The 19053-nt window shown below is 35.9% G+C and overlaps 1 protein-coding gene across 4 annotated transcripts in view; it reads right to left on the bottom strand.

Annotated features, from left to right (window-relative positions):
• Positions 1-19053, bottom strand: part of MYO16 (myosin XVI) — a 358619-nt gene that overhangs the window by 118276 nt on the left and 221290 nt on the right. For all 4 annotated transcript variants that reach the window (XM_030948473.1, XM_030948456.1, XM_030948465.1 and 1 more), the window contains exons 17-18: positions 4416-4527; positions 365-482 (exon numbers count right to left, since the gene is read on the bottom strand). In XM_030948473.1, the coding sequence (XP_030804333.1) occupies positions 365-482; positions 4416-4527 (230 nt within the window). The remainder of the gene's footprint in view (positions 1-364; positions 483-4415; positions 4528-19053) is intronic.

The following is a 19053-nucleotide window of genomic DNA, read 5'->3' as shown; positions in this document are numbered from 1 at the left end:
TAGATTTTAAATGTAAGGAATTCAATTCAAGGCAAATTGTTCAGTTGTTGACAGGCAGTGCAAAAGCATTTCAAAACAAGACTGCACAAAGTGCACTGTACAATTTCTTTTGGCAAACAATAGCATTAAATATGACATTTAATTAGCTAATTTGCAATACTGGCATTTTATTTAATCCCATAAAAATCTGTAATTTATAAAACATCCAAGTCAATTGGATACTGTCTTCCCACAGCAACTTAAGAATTTTCAGAAGTCATTTCTTTTTGTGTCCCTGGAATTGTGTTTCCATCTGTCGGTGGAGCAGCGCAACTTCCCAGCAGAGGGAGAAGCAGGCGATGCTCCGAGGTCGTGTCCTACTGACCTTGCTCCAGGAGCTGCAGGTCTGACACAAACGCTGTCTCAGCATCTGTCAAGGCCGTGAAGCGAATGTCACCAAGATGCAGAATTGCTGAGAGAATCACAAACAAGTTCTCCACCTCCTGCACGTTTTTTTTTCAGAATTAAAGATAAAGAAAAGATCTGTTGGACACACCAGTGAAAGGCAATGCTTTATAAAAATAAAAAATTCTGTTAGTGTGGATCATCAGCATTTGATAAGTTGAAAAGCATTCACATTTGAATTATTAACAGGAAATTTGAAATCAGACTTGAACCTAGCTAGGACATGAACCAACAAAATTACTTTTTATTTCTTTGTTTTAATGTCACATTAACCACTGGGTTAAGAAAGTTTTTCCCAATGTGATAAAAACACTGAAACATCTTTCATGGATGTGCTGTTTCTGCAAGAAATAAAACATACCTTGTCCACAGAGAATTTCTCATTGAGACAATTTCTGTATCTGGGAACAGCAAGGGTTTTTTGCCTCAGCCAACTGAATTCACAAAGTGTCTAGCTCTACAGGTTCCTGATATTAAAAGCTGTAATTAAGGTCCAAAAGAAACAAAAGCAACTTTCCTGACCCTCACACTTTCCCTCTGAGGTTGCATACTCTTCTGTGATGTCTCAGATTGTGAAGCAGCTACCTTTAGGGGCAGATTTTTTCTGACCTCATTTTTATCTCAGCAAGAAGAAAACTAACTTTCTTCAATTGTTTTGGTTGGTTAATTATATTTAAAATATTTTTAAATTCAAGGAAAAATATGATCTGTGGAATATAAACCTTAAATCCTAAAATAGGGAAAGCATTGTGTTTTTGGAAGTTTTTTTTTAAGGCCAGTTATATAACAACGATGCTTCTTAAAATGGTAAAACAGGAAACCTGATATCCACTGTAACATTACATGGCATTATGTAAAGCAAAATTAATTGATAATTCTTGAACTATTTTTTTAAAAATAACATTTAGAGCCTGATTCTGCTGAAACTGCAGAAGTGACAGTGAGAAATTTCACTTATCAGAATTTGCAGACTAAGATTATACATACACTACTAATGAAATACTTTGTTAATACATCCTCTTTTTTTTCCAGTTTTCTTCTTCATTTCTTCTTTCCCTGATAAATATGCCAGTCATCAAGGGACATTAGAAAAGCTTAAAGTCTTTCTGGGATAGATTACAGCACCTCCAGTGCTGTTTAAGCAAGTTTGCTTTCTAAACTACAATTTAAGACAAGAATGTCAATCTCTTACTATATGAGAGAGGTGTCAATAGGGCAACAGTGTATTTTAGTATTACATGGCACCAAAGCTGAAGATTCAAAAAATCCAATATATACAGAGAAAGTCTTAACAAGATAACTCTTAAAATAGAAGAAGTTATGCTAATATAGCATTCAAACTAGGGTGCTATACTCTGCTTCTTGGGATGGTATCTCAGGCAAGATGAAGCGGCACACTGGCAGTGCACACTCTCCCTGCTTGTAGGTTAACTCATTCAGAACTGGTTTCGTGATTCCTGTGCAGCACTGAATGATAGTGGGCTGGGACAGCTTCTGATTGTGGTGATTTTAGTAAGGTCTCAGGTAAATTTCACATTCCAGATTCTCAAACACTTTATCATTGTGTAAGATGCATGTTTCCCCACCTTTAAAACAGTAGTTGGTTTTAATAAACACTAACATTCTTTGGAAGATAGCATTAATGACTGCTAAGGGATTTTTATGTAGTTCTTCAAAAAAATTATCTACTCTGTCATTAAATGTGGCTAGGTAGGCAAAGAATGATACATACAGACCTCTCCCTATACCTCAGAAGTAATGGGTAGAAATTTTAGGAATGTGTTTTATCTACATATTGCCCTCTAACACTCAACACAGGAGATCAGCCTGCAGTACTTGATAGTGTCACAGATTTCTTGTCCCCTAAATATTATTCTAATGCTGCCTGAATACAGACCAGCTTTCAAGATGTTGACACTCTTCTGAGAGGTGACTTATTTTCAAGAATTCTGAGTCAAATGAAGTATTGGACTCAAAAGAATACTGTACATGAAACATTCTCAGACAGCTACTGCAGGCTTATAAATCATGATTCATTTAGCATTCATTTATTTACTTATGGGCTCAGCCTTATTGATTTCTTAGTTTCTGGGCCTCTCGCTGGGCCTCTCCTGGTGGTCCCCCTGTCAAGGGAAACCCTCCTGGAGTGGTTTGGTGTCAGAAAAAGGAGAAGCACAGGACTTTTTCAGTCTTCAGCTTCTTGTTTATTGTTATATTATCTACAGTTTTGCACGCTGTCTATGCCAGACTCTGTGCGCTGGAAGAGCACCACAAAAATGGCTAACATCTCTTGTTACAAGGTCTTTTAAGATTAACCTATCAAATTAAGAAATGAGACGTAGATTATTTTCCCTTTTAACCCAAGAACTGATCCCTCGAAGCCTGCAATGCGGATTTTTCTGTCCAATTACAGAACATCACCCAAACCCATGAAGAAAAAGGAAGAAGCATGAAGAAGGACCTCAGAACAACACACTATGTCCTCCATCTTTTTTCCATCTACAACACACTAAAAATCCCAAAACCTAAATTTGTCACCCAAGTGACATACTACACTACTCTCTATAATCTATTTCACACTTTTGTGGACTCTAGTCTATCTTGAAGTCTTGGAAGCTTTCTCCATGAATGAGGGTCAAAGTCATTGTTTCTCTGGGGGTCAGAACTCCTCAGAGAAGACTGAGAAATATTCCTGGTGCCCTGGGTTCCCACAGAACCCCTTCCTCAACAGAACCAAAACATTCATGAAAGAGCAAGAGAGATTCACCAAACTGTGAACACTGGGCTTAATCCAGAAGTGTCTGTACCTTTTGTTATTGAAATCTACTAGTACAGACCCACTAAAAGTAAGGAATAATAATGTCATATATAGCCATGTGTGTTCAGTTTTGTACATGGCCTCATGAAGATTCATGAAAATAATAAACCCTACTCCTCATTACATTGAAAGGTGACACTTTTTACTGCCTTAACTGGGGAATGCCAAACAGCTCCATGGTGTACCACTACCACCACAGAAGTCTAAACTTCCCACCTAAATAACAGCTTCAGCAGATTGACAAAATTTTTGCTGATAGCCCATGATCCTTTTTTATTAAAACTCCTGCCCGTCTGTTATTTTTGATGATGTTTTAACTTAGAGTTACATTTACTTTTGGTCCCCTTCTTCCAAATGATATTGTACAGAAGTTCTTATCTCCTTCTAAAACTACTGTTGCTTATGTAATTCTGTTGCAGAAGTGCTCCAGCTACAGTGAGCTAGGTAGTATACACATTTGTAAGAAATATGGAGAGTTTGTTAAGTACTGCAGTATCCTGAAGGGATGCACAGTTTCCATGAATTCTTATATTCATCCTTCTATTTCTTCTGATTTCTGTCACACCTCTCTCCTCTAAAACCTCTTCTTGATTAATTTTCCAAATTATCATCTTTAGTTTCATAGAATTAGCAGGCCTATCTTCTTGTTGCTTTTGGGGAATTAAGTCAGCTCTTTCAAGTTACCTGGCTCCAATTTTCTTTCCTAAATAGGTATTTACTTCTTTTCAGGTGCTGTTAGCATACGTGTGTTTCATAAAATTAATAAGGATGGGAGATAATAAGGAAGAGGAAAAAAATTCCGTGGCTTTTAGGAGGTGTCATATGGGATTTGATTGCTTCTTTTTATCTATGTAATTTAATTGTTCAGAGTATTATACCTTGAAGCTGTTTTGTGAATCTTTAAAAGTGAAAAAGATTTACCTTGTTGTTTCTGTGTCTAATTAAAAGTGATTACAGTAATTTCCCTGGAGTGAACTGGTGCTGTATTTGTTTCAATGTCTTAACTAACAGGGAAAAGAAAAAAAAAAAGGACAGAAAGGTGAGAAAGGTGCTTCTTTTAGCCACAAAAGGTTATCTGTGAGAGTTACTTATGGCCTGCTTTCAACTAATATACTTATTTTAGCCACAAATAACATAAGCTCATGTAACTTACCAGGCTATTGAATCCCAGAGCACCTAGAGCTTGTTTTAGTATGGTTAATTTCTCCCTGTTTTCAGGGTTGGCTGCTAACATTGTCTCTTCTGATACAGTCTGGCTTAGATACCTGCACAGAGGAAAAACAGCATATCTGGTATATACAAGGTGGTGCATGATCAAATATTTGAAGTCCAGCTTTACATTTCTAACCAGAGGTTTATTGTGGATTTTTCTCAGCCTTTGGAGGGAGTAGTACCAGCAACAGAATGTTCTGTATTTCTTAAACTTTTGCTTAAGACTCCCCCCAGTGCCAGCTTTAGCCCTACATGGCAGCTGAAATTTCAAACTGGGTTTATACCACTGCCAGTTTTGCCATCCTTGTACTAGCAGAGATTCCCCTTCAGAGGCAGATTTGAGGATAACCTCTGATAGCTCTGACTGCTCTGAATTCCCCTCTTGCTGACAAGGGAATAGATCAGCCCTTGACTTCCACAAGGACCAATCCTTCCCCCAGAAGCTGAATGGGTGATAGGTGCACTCAACCTCTCTCCAAATGAAGCAGTAACCAAGCACACAGAGTTTCATAAAATTAATAAGTAACTGTACAGCCCTTAAGCTGTACTGCTTTTGCACACTGCAAAGCAAAAGGAAATTTTATGTACCTTCCCAAAAATAATGATTAGCAGAGAGAGAGACACTAGTGCAGCAGCTAACTCAGGAAAGGAGAAAATGTAAGCAACATAAAGAGTAATAATACAAAACAGATTAATCACAAACTGTAGCAAAACAGATTATTGAATAGTGCAGAAATCTAGCCTTACAACCATTTATTTTGACCCTCTTGAAGTAAGTCCGTATTTTTAAAAGTATTCAGGTATCTTCATAGAGCTGAAATCACTAAGAATGAGTGTCTGAATATCTTACAGGATCTGATGTCTAATTACATAATGTTGAGAATGTAAGATATTTTCTTCTATTGTTTGCATTAAATTATCATAATCATTAAAATACACATTCATCACACAATCTGCAATCTTCACAAATGTCACTTAAATAAACAAAAGAACTCTCCACACCTTTGTCCAAATAACATCATCACTACACCAACAAAGGTAGACAATTTACACATATTTCACCCCTCACCCTTCACCACAATTACAACAAAATTTCCCCACAATTATTCTGCTCTCTACTGATGTTCAGTCTATGATCTGTCACTTAAATATGGGAAACAATACTGGTTTAATTTTTGACAATTCTTGTTTACAATCATGTTCTGATACCAGTATAGAGGAGACATAGTTTCAAAATAAACTCCTATTACCACAGAAGGTCTGGCAACACTCTAGTAGGGATGGTAGCTCTTATAAGGATGCCCTTTTACATAAATGTGTGTAGGAAAAATTATTTAGTATTTGCACTTTTCTAACAGATAAGGTTTAAATAGTACCCACAATGAAACATAAAGTGCATTTTTAGTGAATCTGTACCAGATTTACCAGATTCCCCTTGCAGTGATAAGGGCATAATTTACCGCAGCAGGTGGGCAGAAGAAGAATGATGGGGTTAAAAATGTGTGCCTGGGAGCATAAGTACCTTTTGCACCCACAAGAGGATTATCTCAGCAGTTATCTCAAGTATGAACAAGCCTCTCAACTCAGTGGATAAAGCTGGTGGTTCCCAAACCATTGAGAACGTGTGTCTGTGAGCATCACTGCCAGAGCTCAGCACTGGCTCCTCGAGGTTACTAAAACATTAATTTTGTCAGACTGAGATAGGTACAAATGATGGCACAGCTGTCAAATCAGCTAGAGCAGATGATTCAAAGTATAGCCAGCTTTATGTTTTGTGGTTTTTTTTCCCTGGGGTTTTTCACATTGCCTGTAGGTTCAAAGGGATCCTAGAATACATCTAATACTGAATCTGGCATAGAACCTTCTGGTGTAAAGGTTAATCCATCAGAAAAATTTCCACTCTTCTGAACTGCTGCATGAGCTTATGCCAGTAACATGTTATGCATCATGAGTTGGTGGCACTTTTGCTCCATAATTAGGAGATTTACAGCAGCAGCCACTCTGCTGTCAAAATATTCTATTGTCGAATGGTGTAGGAGTTGGAAGCATATGGCCATTTCTGTAAAAAAAGCCTCCTCCTCAATGGTTTTGTCCCTAAATAACTCTTTGTCTCTCCCTGTACTGAGCAGGGAGTAGTTTTTCCTGTTCTGTGAAGAGAATACTCCACACTTCTCCTTTTTAAGGCACCCCATTTAACCAGCACTTTTTTAGCACAGCTGAAGTGCTAGTGGGTACTGCTGCTGCAGAAAGCTGTGTGAGTACTACCAGCCCCTCTGCAAGCAGGCTGCAGCACAGCAAAGTGGTGCAGAACCCTCACTCCCTGAGAGGAAAGGGCTGAGCTGGAAGCACACGTGCCAGTTCTTGCCTTCAGCACAGCAGTTACTGATTCAGCAGGGGGCAAACTGGGTACCTGCCAAACCAGGTGCCATGGCTCTACAAACCATCCACAAACTGCAGCATCTGCTGGGACTTGCCTGTTGGGAGAGAATCTGATTTTCCCAGCTATATACATCCTGAAGACTTTATCAGCAGATGTGCTGGTGCTCTTGGAAAGGGATGCATTTGGGCATTTTCTAAGGTGCACTTCAATTTAGTTTCCCCATTCTAAAAGCAATTAAATTATTTTATAACATTTCATGAGGCCCACTCATTTTCCAAACTATTTAAGGACTAATGAAATATGAAACATCGCTTTGAAGATTTGCACATTTGACTGTTATACATTTATAATGTAGAGTATACTCACATTAGGGACAGATTAATTGTATAGAGCACTTAGAACTGCTGATGGGTATCATACAACCCTCAAAAAATGTCAGAAATATACAGTGTAACATATTCTAGCCATACAAGGAAACATATTTTCCTAATTACTAAGTTCTTCCTGCCTCAGAAACTTAGTAACATTTGGATAGAATTTTATTTTTCTTTTAAAACAGTTTCCTGACCACTCACTCTTTCCACCATAAGGATATTGAGGACTAAAAGGGTTTGAGACATGATATGTGTCAATATTACTACTGTCATCTATTTATATTTAGGAGTCTGGAAAAATCTTAAGTTGTCCCCTCTTCCACAAAACTAAGGAAAGGGGAAAGAGATGTGTCACACTGCAAAAGTCCTAATAATAATAAACATTCCTTGGTTGAAGACACATCACTTTTCCATGAAATGTAAACTTTTTTCTAGGACGTGTATCTTTCCTCATATTTATAGTGCATTTTTGTCTTTTGACATTAAAGTGGCCTGGGCAGAATGGCATAGCTGGTGATGAAGAGGAGATAAACTGCTTAAAATTTATATTTTGAACCTACCATGGAGATTTTATTTATTATTTTTACTTAGATTTTTTTCATTGTGAACTATACCCATGAAAACTCACGCTATTATTTGAGTGTGTGCAATGTTCCTATAAGGTTTCCAACAAAATAGTCTGTGTTCAAATGTAAACCAGATCTGGTGACCCCTGAGCTCTTTGTTGCTGATGATTTTAATAAGACAGGTATTACTTCTATACAATCCAGAGCTGATGTTCCAAAATGTCTGTTGCACATATGCTGTGCACCAGTTTCAGGCTTACTCAGTTCAGTTTTACTAGCCTTACTGGCATATCTCTGTGTGCAAATTCATTCTGCAAATGCACAGGCAAATTAGTTTACTGTAGCTTTAGAAAAAGATTCTCAGATTTTGGATTAAGTTGAGCCTCTTAACTGAAGATAGCTACTCAGACAAATGATATTTATATTTCTTGCAAAAGTCACAAACCAAAGAGTTTATACAGTTCTAGTAATTAATCCCTTTCTGCTGACTGTTTAACTGTTTGTTTAAATGATACCCCATGCCAATACTGGCATCAGACTAGTACTTTAACAGACAGTGTATCAGCACACAAAAAATTTGTAAAGACATGGTCAGTGATTTTCATTTAAAAGAGAAGAAACTCACTGATTCACAGAACTTTTCGTAAAGAAGATAAACTAATAGTGCAGTATAGTCTGCACAATTGCAGTATAGTCACTTTCAGAAAAGCACAATGCTATATTAGATAGACAATTTCTTGAGAAATATAAGGGACTATATAGTTTTCTTTCTGATTTTTTGTCTAACAGTTCTAATTTGCAGCACTAGCAATCTCATCTATTCTAGTCTCTAAAAGAAAAAAAAAGTACTATTTAGAAGAAAAAGTCAATGGTAGTAATTTTTTAGTATATTGTTTATCATAATATACAATTTTTCAACCATCATTAGAACGACACCATAGATCACATTTTCAGGTAGGGGTGTGACTACTACAACCAAGAGTAAAAAAAAAAGTACTTAGTGTGACGTTCAATTCTTAAATATTATTGACCCATATAATTCCATAATTACCTTATCTGTTTACCTTATCATTTTCATTATAATGGTTACACATCATCACAGTTATTCAACTCACATATTTGGTACACAGATCTCAAATATGAAGAAGAAATATGTATGTCAGCTTAACTAAACAACACGGAACTTTTGTGACATAAGCATATTTCAAAATTTCCTATATAATCCCACCAGTTAAAAACTTTGTTCAAGTAATTAATCCTCTGTTTAGTTGATTGAGCAAATGATGAGACTAAAGCTACAACTAGCTAAGACAACCAAAGATTAAAAAGAGAAGGTTTGACTATCAGTTTGCCACTGACAGAAACTCAGCCAAATAATACTTGATTTACATTAATTTATTTTCTTTTGAATGGTAACCCAAGAGCATTTAGTATCAAAGTGATCTGCCTCATTCAACATAAACAGTTCATGTAATTTCTGTTTATTCTTAGAACTGCTACATTTACATAAAATCTGCGAAAAGACAAAAAATCAATCTGATAATAAACTTTGATATTTCACTACCAAAGTAAAACATTACCAAAACAGTATCCTAACCACTTTGCATTTGTAGAATCTGACACCTGAAATGTTCATGTATTCTCTAAGAGCAGCCTTCTTATGCCATGCACAATATTTTATATTGCTCTGTAGGATACAGAAATAGCTACTTCATTGCAGTGGTCCCAGTCATATCTGACAGGGAAACTGTCTGAAAGAGATTCCTAGGTTGCAACCAGTTCCCAGAAATTCCCTTTTGTCTGGACTGTAAGAATTGGGTTTCAACTGAACCGTGGATTTGCCAGATGGACACTGCTTTTCTGCGGGCTTTCCTGAAGTAAATAAAGTAAAATTAGTCTTGGTAGGATTATATCATTAAGTGGCTCTAAGTCACTGTAAAACTTTAGGATAAAGCCCTATGATTTAAAAAAGGGGGGGGGGTTGTTTTTAAGCTAGCATCCAGTTGCTTCCAACTTGACTCCTTTCCTGATGGAGGATGAGTGCTGACACACCTCATTCTGTTCTACAGCTTTCTGGGCTATACCAGGTTTGATATAAGGGAAACAGTACAAAATCCATACAAAAAAGTCTTGAAACTTTATTACAGACAATAGTGAAGTAAATGCTGCTGTGGTAATAAGGACTTCACCAACCACAGTCAAGATCTTTAGTAAAAAAAACCCCTCAGGTTACAGGCAAAAAGTTTCATTTTCTAATTGTTTATACTCAGAACAATCTGATTAGATTAGAAACAGAGGACATTTCTTTAGTACAAAAAACACCCCGAAAAACAACCCAACCAAAACAAAACATCCAAAACCTCACAGAAAAACAAGGCGCTGAATAAGGATATCCTGCTTTATTGGTCAGAAAGTGACAGAGATCAGATGAAAGCACATTTTGTCCAGGAATTATGCCAAACAAAAATGAGTATTAAAAAGTTACAATTCAACAGCAAACAATTATAGAATAAGACAAAAGGATAACTGGAAGTAGAAATTCAAGGCAGGTAAGGCTGATTAGGCAGTGCATCATCAGAACACCATCTAGTATAAACTAAATGAGAGTCAAGTATGCCTTGATAATGCAAAAAAAAATTAATCATCATACACAACAACCTTATTTGTACAGGCCAACATAGGAGTCATAAAATACTTAGTATGGTTAAAGCTTGAACTGGACTACTCTGTGTCATTTGGGGCATCCCATTTCAGAAAAATCAGGATCAGATAAGTGAAAATCCAGGGGAAAGCAGCAGCAAAAATGCACCAGAAAATAGACTTAGGAGCAAAACAGTTAATTAATTATCACCTATAGAAGACTGAGAAAGATATTACAAAGACGAAAAATTCCCAGTCTGGAAGAATATACCTGGAGGTTTTCAAGATTTGACAAAGCTCTGAACAATCTGATCTGATCTGCCAGCTGGTCCTGCTTGGAGCAGACAGTTCATTAGAGATACCCTGAATTATTAGTACCAAAATGAATTATTCTGTGATCCTATGAAAGACATTAAATTTATTTCTCAGATAAGTTGGAATCTCTTGTTTTGTTTTGTTTGGTGTTTGGTTTTGTTTTTTTTTTAATCTCATTTAATATCAGTAATTTTGGCCCCAGAATGGTGGCACATCAAGCAAAGATAGGTCTTTAATTGTTGCAGACATTACCTTGACCTATAAGTAGTCCCTAAAATGCAAAAATTGATTACAGCTGCTAGAGCCATAAGATATCAGAGGACAAGTAAAATTGGATCACAAATTTACATTGTTCAATATCTAAAGGGATGACAATGTTCTAAAATCAGATCAGTCTTAAACATCAGACTCCTATCAAAGGGTGAGTCAAAAAGGAAGATAATATTTCTGCTCTTCTTCTCAGGTCAGCAACCCCTTCCACTAGTCTAGCTAGCACTTAAAAAAGCACTGCATTATTATTTTATGAGGAGGAAAATTTCTTCTGATCTTGAAAACAAATATTTTGACACCAACTTCTAAATAATCTTTCTTTTTTAAAATTTTTGATAACTCAAATTTTATAGAAATTTACCTCAAATTTAAGAAAAAATGATATGTTCAAATTATCATCAGGAAATTTCCAGACACTTTAATTACCTTTTATGAGTTAGAAACCAAATAAAACCTCTTTTAAGATTTTTTTTTAATACCTTCAAAATACCTGGATTTTTTTTTAAAGACTGGGGGCACAGCACCAAACTCTTGGATTTGATGAAAATATTCAATGCAAGCTGGATCAAAATAATTGTCAGGACACATTCTATGACCACCACATCTCCAAGTAAATAAAATGTAGCTTGATTTTGTATCTGGACAGTAAATGGCTTGTACCTTCCATGTGACATGATTTATTAATAAGGCTACCAGGATGGCTGAATAAGAATCCTTCCTTGCACATAATCACTCAGGAAGGATAAGATCTTTATTCTACTGGGCTCCTGGGTAAAGGTGTACAGCAAATGAGCTCAAACTTACTTTATTTAGACTTTAGTTCTTATGCTTTTTCACTTACGAAGTGAAAAAAAAAAAAGATAGGGCTGGAAGTCACAACAGAAACTTTGCTTATTCCAAATACCATCCTGAGGTAGAAAATCACAAATTTCAAGATCTGGGAATGATAGAATCATGGTCCTGATAAGAACTGGGAACATGGATGTGAACCCAGACAAAACTGCCCTGGCTCACAAATCAGTTATATTTTCTTTCTTTTGTGCTGCTGAGGCAATAGATTTTCAAAGGACCACTCTGTTTGCACAGTAGATCCTGTCTTGATACAAAGGCTTGGACCTTTGTATACCAGATCTCTTGAGGCCTTTTTTAAATCAAGTGCAAAGGAAAATATTATTTTTCTCTGTTTATATTCCTTTAGTTGGTAAAATAAAAAAATTGAAAGAAAATAAATGCATGAGAAGACCTGAATGTCACAATCTATTCTTTTTTGAGACACTTGGCCAACTGGTTCCTGTGAGGAATTAAAACTTCTATGGTGTGCTTTCTTCTGCTGATCCACTTGCCCACATGTCATTTCTCTGCTATTAGTAGGATCCCTCTATAACTAACCCAGAGAGTAATAGAATAGTATCAACTCCTACTCTAGCACAGTTCAACACAAAAGTTCAACACTTATTTTTTTTTTGTTATAAGGACAGTATATTTTTTTTGCTAAAAGGAGTTATATATTGGGTAATTAATTTACATGGAAGGAGCAAAGAATAAATACTTAAGGTAAACTAATCACTAAATACAGGACTTTCTATCAATACTTAATTAGGCAGTGCAAGCCTCTGCAGATCATGTTGTGAATCAGAAATTCTGGATTTTTTTCTATAAAGCCCTTATTTCTTTTACAAAAGTGACGTACAAATAAAAGCCTTAATATTCTTTCACCAATTAAAATATTAAAAATATTTTAAAAATATATAAAATATTAAAAAAAGAAAAATCTTAAAATGGAGATCCTGATACTTAATATTTATTTATCCAAGACAGAAGGTTTTTGTTCCAACTTTTAGGACAAAAACTCCATGTTTTGGGGTTTTTTTTCAGTTGTTGTTCGTTTTGTTTTGGCGTTTTTGTTTGTTTGTGGTTTATTGGTTTTTGGGTTTTTTTGTTTTGTTTTGGTTTTTGTTTTTTAATATATCATGCTGTAAGCCTATGGAAACCTGTCATGCAATAGATTTCCAAAACCATTATGTGCTGTCCAGTCAAAGAAATTTAGAAGAGATGATTGAAACTGGGCACTTTCAAAACATCACCTTCATCCTGGATATGATTTCCTGCATATATCTCCCCTCACACATTGGTATCCAAATTCTTTCTCATCATGATGATAAGCAGGATATAGAACTGACTTGTCACTTGCTATGCATGAACCTGCACAAGTCAGTTTTATAGGCAGCTGCTGGGAAATACTGTGCCCATAGCTCAGAGAAGAGCACATCAGTCAGATGGAATGGGTACCTACTGGAAACATTCATCTCCTTTGAATGCTATAAAGGCTTTTCTTACAGCTTGACCGTAATTAAAATGTGTCATTAAAAAGCACACACAAGTGTGCTCTCAGTGCCAGCTTCTGTAAAATGCTGCATTGGTTGTTTCAAAAACAGACACAGACCATGCTCATCACAACATCATATATAATGATTTTAGGCCACTGGAAAAACAAGAAGTTGGTTTCTCTTCTTGCCAGGTCTACAAGTACTGTGAAATAGAATAATGAATTATTTCACCACTGTGTATTGTGCCGATTCAGCAAAACAGTTCTGCTTAACTAACTTCAAACTCGTGCTTTGTCCCACTGATTTCGGTTGAATCTTAGTATCAAAATAAATATCAATAACTGGAGGTGAACACCCTCTGTTCAGCTCTGGTTCACTGAGAAAGAAGGAAAGGCAGACTGAGGTGTGTGACTCTGGAGGAAAAAAGTAGTACTGGCAACCTAGACTTTAAGCTGTCCCAAGCATTGCTTACATAATTTTTAGGCCTTAATATTACATTATCTTACACTTATTTCTACTCTATGCAATGGAGATTCCAAAGATACACAAACATTCCTGAACTGTGACTGTATGACCTATGCATAGAGCAGAAAATACAGTATTTAGCTATTTAGCTTAGATGAACCCGCCCCAACACAACCATGGCACTTTTTGCTCAACACAGTCTGGGGAGTCTCTGATACACTTCACAGTGAGCCACACAGACTTATCTTTTAGCTCTACTTGTCACTATATAAAGTCTAAATCAGAGCATTACTACAAAATCTTCATTCGCTGATGCTTTGTTGCTTGAAAATTCCCAAGAGAGCCAATGTCACAGGAGGATGGAGCAGTATTTCATAATCAGGTTCCAGCTCTAACACAATTGATATGCATGTTTTGGGTGTCATTTAATGTGACATTGTATTAAGCAGCATGGATTAACAAGCTAAATCCCTTCCTTCCCCTTATTAGTGCTGTCCAATGAACCATGTACTTGCACAATCATGTGAAAGGCATATGGCTTTTTCCTTTGCAGTCCCCATTCCTCCTTCCCATCCAGTTCAGGGTAGTAGCCCTGATTAAGCACAATGGTCATTAGTAAAAATTCAGCATTAGCAGATCAGTTAATTTTTACTTTAACTTCACACAGAAATCATAGCATCTCAGATATGGGTTAATTACAGACAAAATATAAGCATTTAAAAACCACTTTTCTTACAACTTGGTCAGTTTACTGCCCTCATGTTAAATATTTGTGAAGTATTTCTCTGAAATACTTTAAATTATTTTAACAGTTTAGCTATTCCTGTAACTACTTACTAAATCCCAAGATGCAATTTAGGTGTAATTAAATTTTTGGATTGTTTGGCCTGACTGAAAATTAATGACTTCCTAGTTCTACATATGTTTTAAAAAGTGCTTCTAGAACTGCTGGGATGAAGGGTATTGACTATATAAAAGGAAGCCATTACCTTTCAAAAATAAATTCCAATAAACTCTACCATACTTACAAACCCACAGAGTAAGAAATTTCAACAAACATTTTTATTTCTTTAAATATCTCATGTGAATATGGGAGGACAATGTATTCTGCTTGGTGAGGAAAAGCTGCTTTGCATTTAGTGCTGTTTGATATGTAAACAGGAATGAGATAAAGACAAAGCAAAACAGTTGACATCAATGAAGTAAATGACATTTCCAGAACAAGATAATGAATAGCTTCTGGCTTTTTTCCTCTCAGGGAAAAAGGGCATGTATTATTACTTTTTTTTTTCCCTTTGTCCCCAGTTTTTAAAAGTATTCGAATCTGAACAAATTTTATATCCTTTGAACCTCGTTACCCTGCAGCACTGAGCTGGAGTTACTGCTTATCATTTAAGTGCACATATTTCTGCTCATAACTTGTGCAATAAAGAACCAAAAGCAGCACTTAAAAAATATAAATATCTTTGTTAATGTCAAGAGGTAAGGTATCAGCATAATATTAATCAACTAAACACTGTAGACAGATTTGATGACAGCCAGAACACAGCTTTTATTTTTAGTTTTCTAAACTAACAAAATGACAAGTTATGTATGTGTTCTGTAAACTGGTTTTAGCACAGAAAGCTTACATTAGCCCATGTGTTATCCAGTAAGTAGTTTTGCCTTGATATTTTATAAAATGAAACTTCAAATAATTCTGTAAGAAAGACTGTGTGTACTATGAAATATATAAGTTTTACAGACAGTGGATATACTGAAAAGGAAAGAAAATAAATACATATTGGTCTTTAGCCTCAAAATGCTAAATGTTGTATAGGCTTTTTTTCCTAATTATATCAATAATCCTGTGGAATGGGTTGAAATCAGAGACTTGAGCATTCTGTTCCTAAAACTGCACAAAAACATAAATTTAGAATTATTCCGTTAAAAATAAAAATGAATGTGCAACAGGAGTGACTTAAAATAGACTTTTTCACAGGTCTGATTGTAATACAAGAATTGATACAGACAGTATACCTTGAACTGTTTGTCTGACTCATGATGCAGATATTTTACAGGACAGAATCACAAGATCATAATTCTGTACACTACCACTCTAAAAGTGTAATTTTGAAGCTTAATATACATGAAATAAGGAGCATAATGCTGATGGTGATTAAAAAGTAGCAAAAAATAAGCATTGCTGAAGATGTAAAAACAGTAAGCCAGTCTGCATGCAAGTGCAAACTGGTCCAATCTACTTCCTGAAATGCTCCAAAAATTGTTTGAACTTTGCTCCTACAACTAAAAGCAATTTTGTATTTCTTTGTTCAGGCTTTGGTATTGTTTGCCAGGCAGATGCCATGAAGTTTATGAGCCTCAAAGGCATTTCTCCACCAGCACTTGCTATTTTAAAATGCTGATTCATTAAATAAAGTTGACTGTGTTTAAGAGCCACAGTATCTGAGCTAAACTATAAAAACCATAGGAAACCTGCTTATAACTTTCACCAGGATCCAGTTAAAATACTGTTAATATGCTTCAAAATTATTTCATATAACACTGATTGTATCTCATTAATCAGTTTCAGATAAGCTGATTTACAAGAGGAACTCTTCTTCCTATATATGCAGGTATGACCAGATGTATTCAGCTGTGTATATTAAACAAAAAATTCTGAACAGTAAGATCCATTTAAAGCACTTTTAATTTGGTCAAAAATAAAAGGTAAGCCCCCCCCACTAGACATTAGGCAACTTTTCATGTGTATTTTTATATGTTATCTATTTAGAAATCAACAATCCACAATCAACAGTTGCCACTCCTTTAGTGTAAGAAGAGTGTTCTGCTTTTCACACAGCCACCAAGCTACATGATGCTGGGCCCAGTGCTCAGTAATGGAGAACTGCCATCTGCTCTCCCATGCTCAGCAAGACCAGCTTTCCCCCCTGCCTCAGGGCCCATTTTTGTCCCAAATGCATTCCAGGACAGTCCAAAATGTGAACAGGATGGATGTATGTGCCTGTTTCTCTCATATCTTTTCAGGCCTCACAGTAAAATCATGCTAGATGAAAGGCCACAAATGAAATACTTCTGACATTAAATCCCCTTCAGTCTTCCTTTGCCTCTCATAAGGCACCAAGGACACAGAAGCTCAGCAAACCTGAAGTAAACCTCAGAGGCTGCACACCAAGATCTCAATTGGTGGGGTGCATCTAAGGCACATACCTCCATCCTGTTCACATTTTGGACTGTCCTGGAATGCATTTGGGACAGATAATGGGCCCTGAGGCAGGTGTTGCAAAGCTAGTCTTGCTGAGCATGGGAGAGCAGATGGAAGATTTATAGTACTTTCATGGTTTGTGCATCAAAACAGGACAAAGAGACTTCCTACTAGGTCTTACTGCTAAAATCCACACTACATAGGGATTGCAAAGCTAGGTTTTATTCAAATACATTGCTTTCTAACAAAAATAAAAACAAATACAATTTTAAAAGGTATCAAAATAAACAGAGAAGAAAGATGATCACAGAATAAATTATGCTTTAAACTAGTCCTTTCCTTCCTAAAATATATGGGAAGCAGGAATGGGAATAGATTGGAGAGGATTGCAGCTGCATGTTTAAACAGGCTCCAGAATAAGCTACATCACCAAAGAATTTGAGATGTTCCTATTTGTTCAAGTTTTGTCTTAGAGACCAACCTAATTCCATAACATATCCACTGAAGTTCAGTTTATCATAGGACATATTTTAATACATGCTGCTCCATTCCTCTTAATTGTTATCTGATTTAGGAGTCCTGTTTAAATAAGAGATTAGGTCTGAAATGTGGAAAATATACATAATAGAGCTGAAAATATACTGGGAAAGGAATGTCAGAGAGCAGGATGAAAATGGGGGAAGGACTGCAGCTACAAGGAAGTACAGATGTATCTCTGATAGTGAATTCTGATTTCTCTAAAACCAAAGACATGAGTTATGAGTTACACAAAAGCAAACACAAAGAAATACTCAGAATACTAGGACAATCTCTAGCAGTGCCTGTGTTAACACAACTCTATTTGAGACAGAAAAGTGATAAAAAAATAAATTCAAGTGAACAATTATTTAAGTAGAAAAATACATAGAATCACCATCACTATTGAAAGGCTTGGGCTGGCAGGGACCTTAAAAACCATCTAGTTTCAACTCCCCTGCTATGGGCAGGGATGCCACCCAGCAGATCAGAGTGGCACTATTTATAACAAAGAAGGGTCATACAGACTTTCTCTGGTTTTTATTCAATGCTGGAAAATTCTAATGACATAGGATAGTCTCCAATTTTTTTTCAACAAAATTATTCTATGAAATAACTTATTTTCCTATTTCAATTATTTACAGTGAAAGGTCACAGACTTATTTTTACCAGTGGTTAGTTAGCACTTTTCTTAGTCTTCATAATTATCTTCTTGGTTGAAAACAAAACACAAAACTGGTGTCAGTGTACCAGCATCAAAAAAAAATACTGCAATTACTGTGTAGGTTTAATACTAAGCTGTAATGCCAGCCTGGTAAATTGATTTCTATCCATTTAATGATTTGATTTGGTTAAAATTCCACAAAGGTCAAAGTAGAAATTAGAAGATGCCCATAGTTGTCAGAAGCCATACATCACACTTCTCTACAATTATGATTACAAATACAGTTTGTTTGTCAAATGGTATTTCTGCATTGTTTCAGTGCCTTTTTCTATCATTTCAGTTAGTAGAAAATTTGTAATGCTTAAACTTACATTCAGACAAACATAAGGCTTATTATCACAGACAGGCCAGAGACCGGAGAATCATAAATCATTAGGGTGGAAAACGTCTTTAAGATCATTGAGTCCAAAATCCAGAAACTTGAAACACTCTGGATCTTTTCAGCTCTCCTAGCATGTTTCTTTGTCTGATCCAGAGCTCCATTTACTCAGGTGTGGTAAAAATACAGCTTTTGTTGGTTCAATAGGCTAATATATGTGTGCATTTTATACACAGACACACACACACACAAACACACACACAATATATATATATATATGTATATATATATATATATATATATATATATATGTACACACACTCTGTGCCATGATTCCAAGAGAACTGTCATAAGCTAACTGGATACGGACAAGACCTATTCACACAATTAAAAAGATCCAAAGATCATCTGGGTAATGGATGATTACTTGAAAGAAATTCACACCCAATTCTGTCCCACATTACATTGCATAAAATAA

This window comes from Camarhynchus parvulus, chromosome 1 (assembly GCF_901933205.1).
Source record: "Camarhynchus parvulus chromosome 1, STF_HiC, whole genome shotgun sequence".
Lineage (NCBI taxonomy): Eukaryota > Metazoa > Chordata > Aves > Passeriformes > Thraupidae > Camarhynchus > Camarhynchus parvulus.
This window is presented reverse-complemented; position numbering and strand designations above follow the sequence as displayed.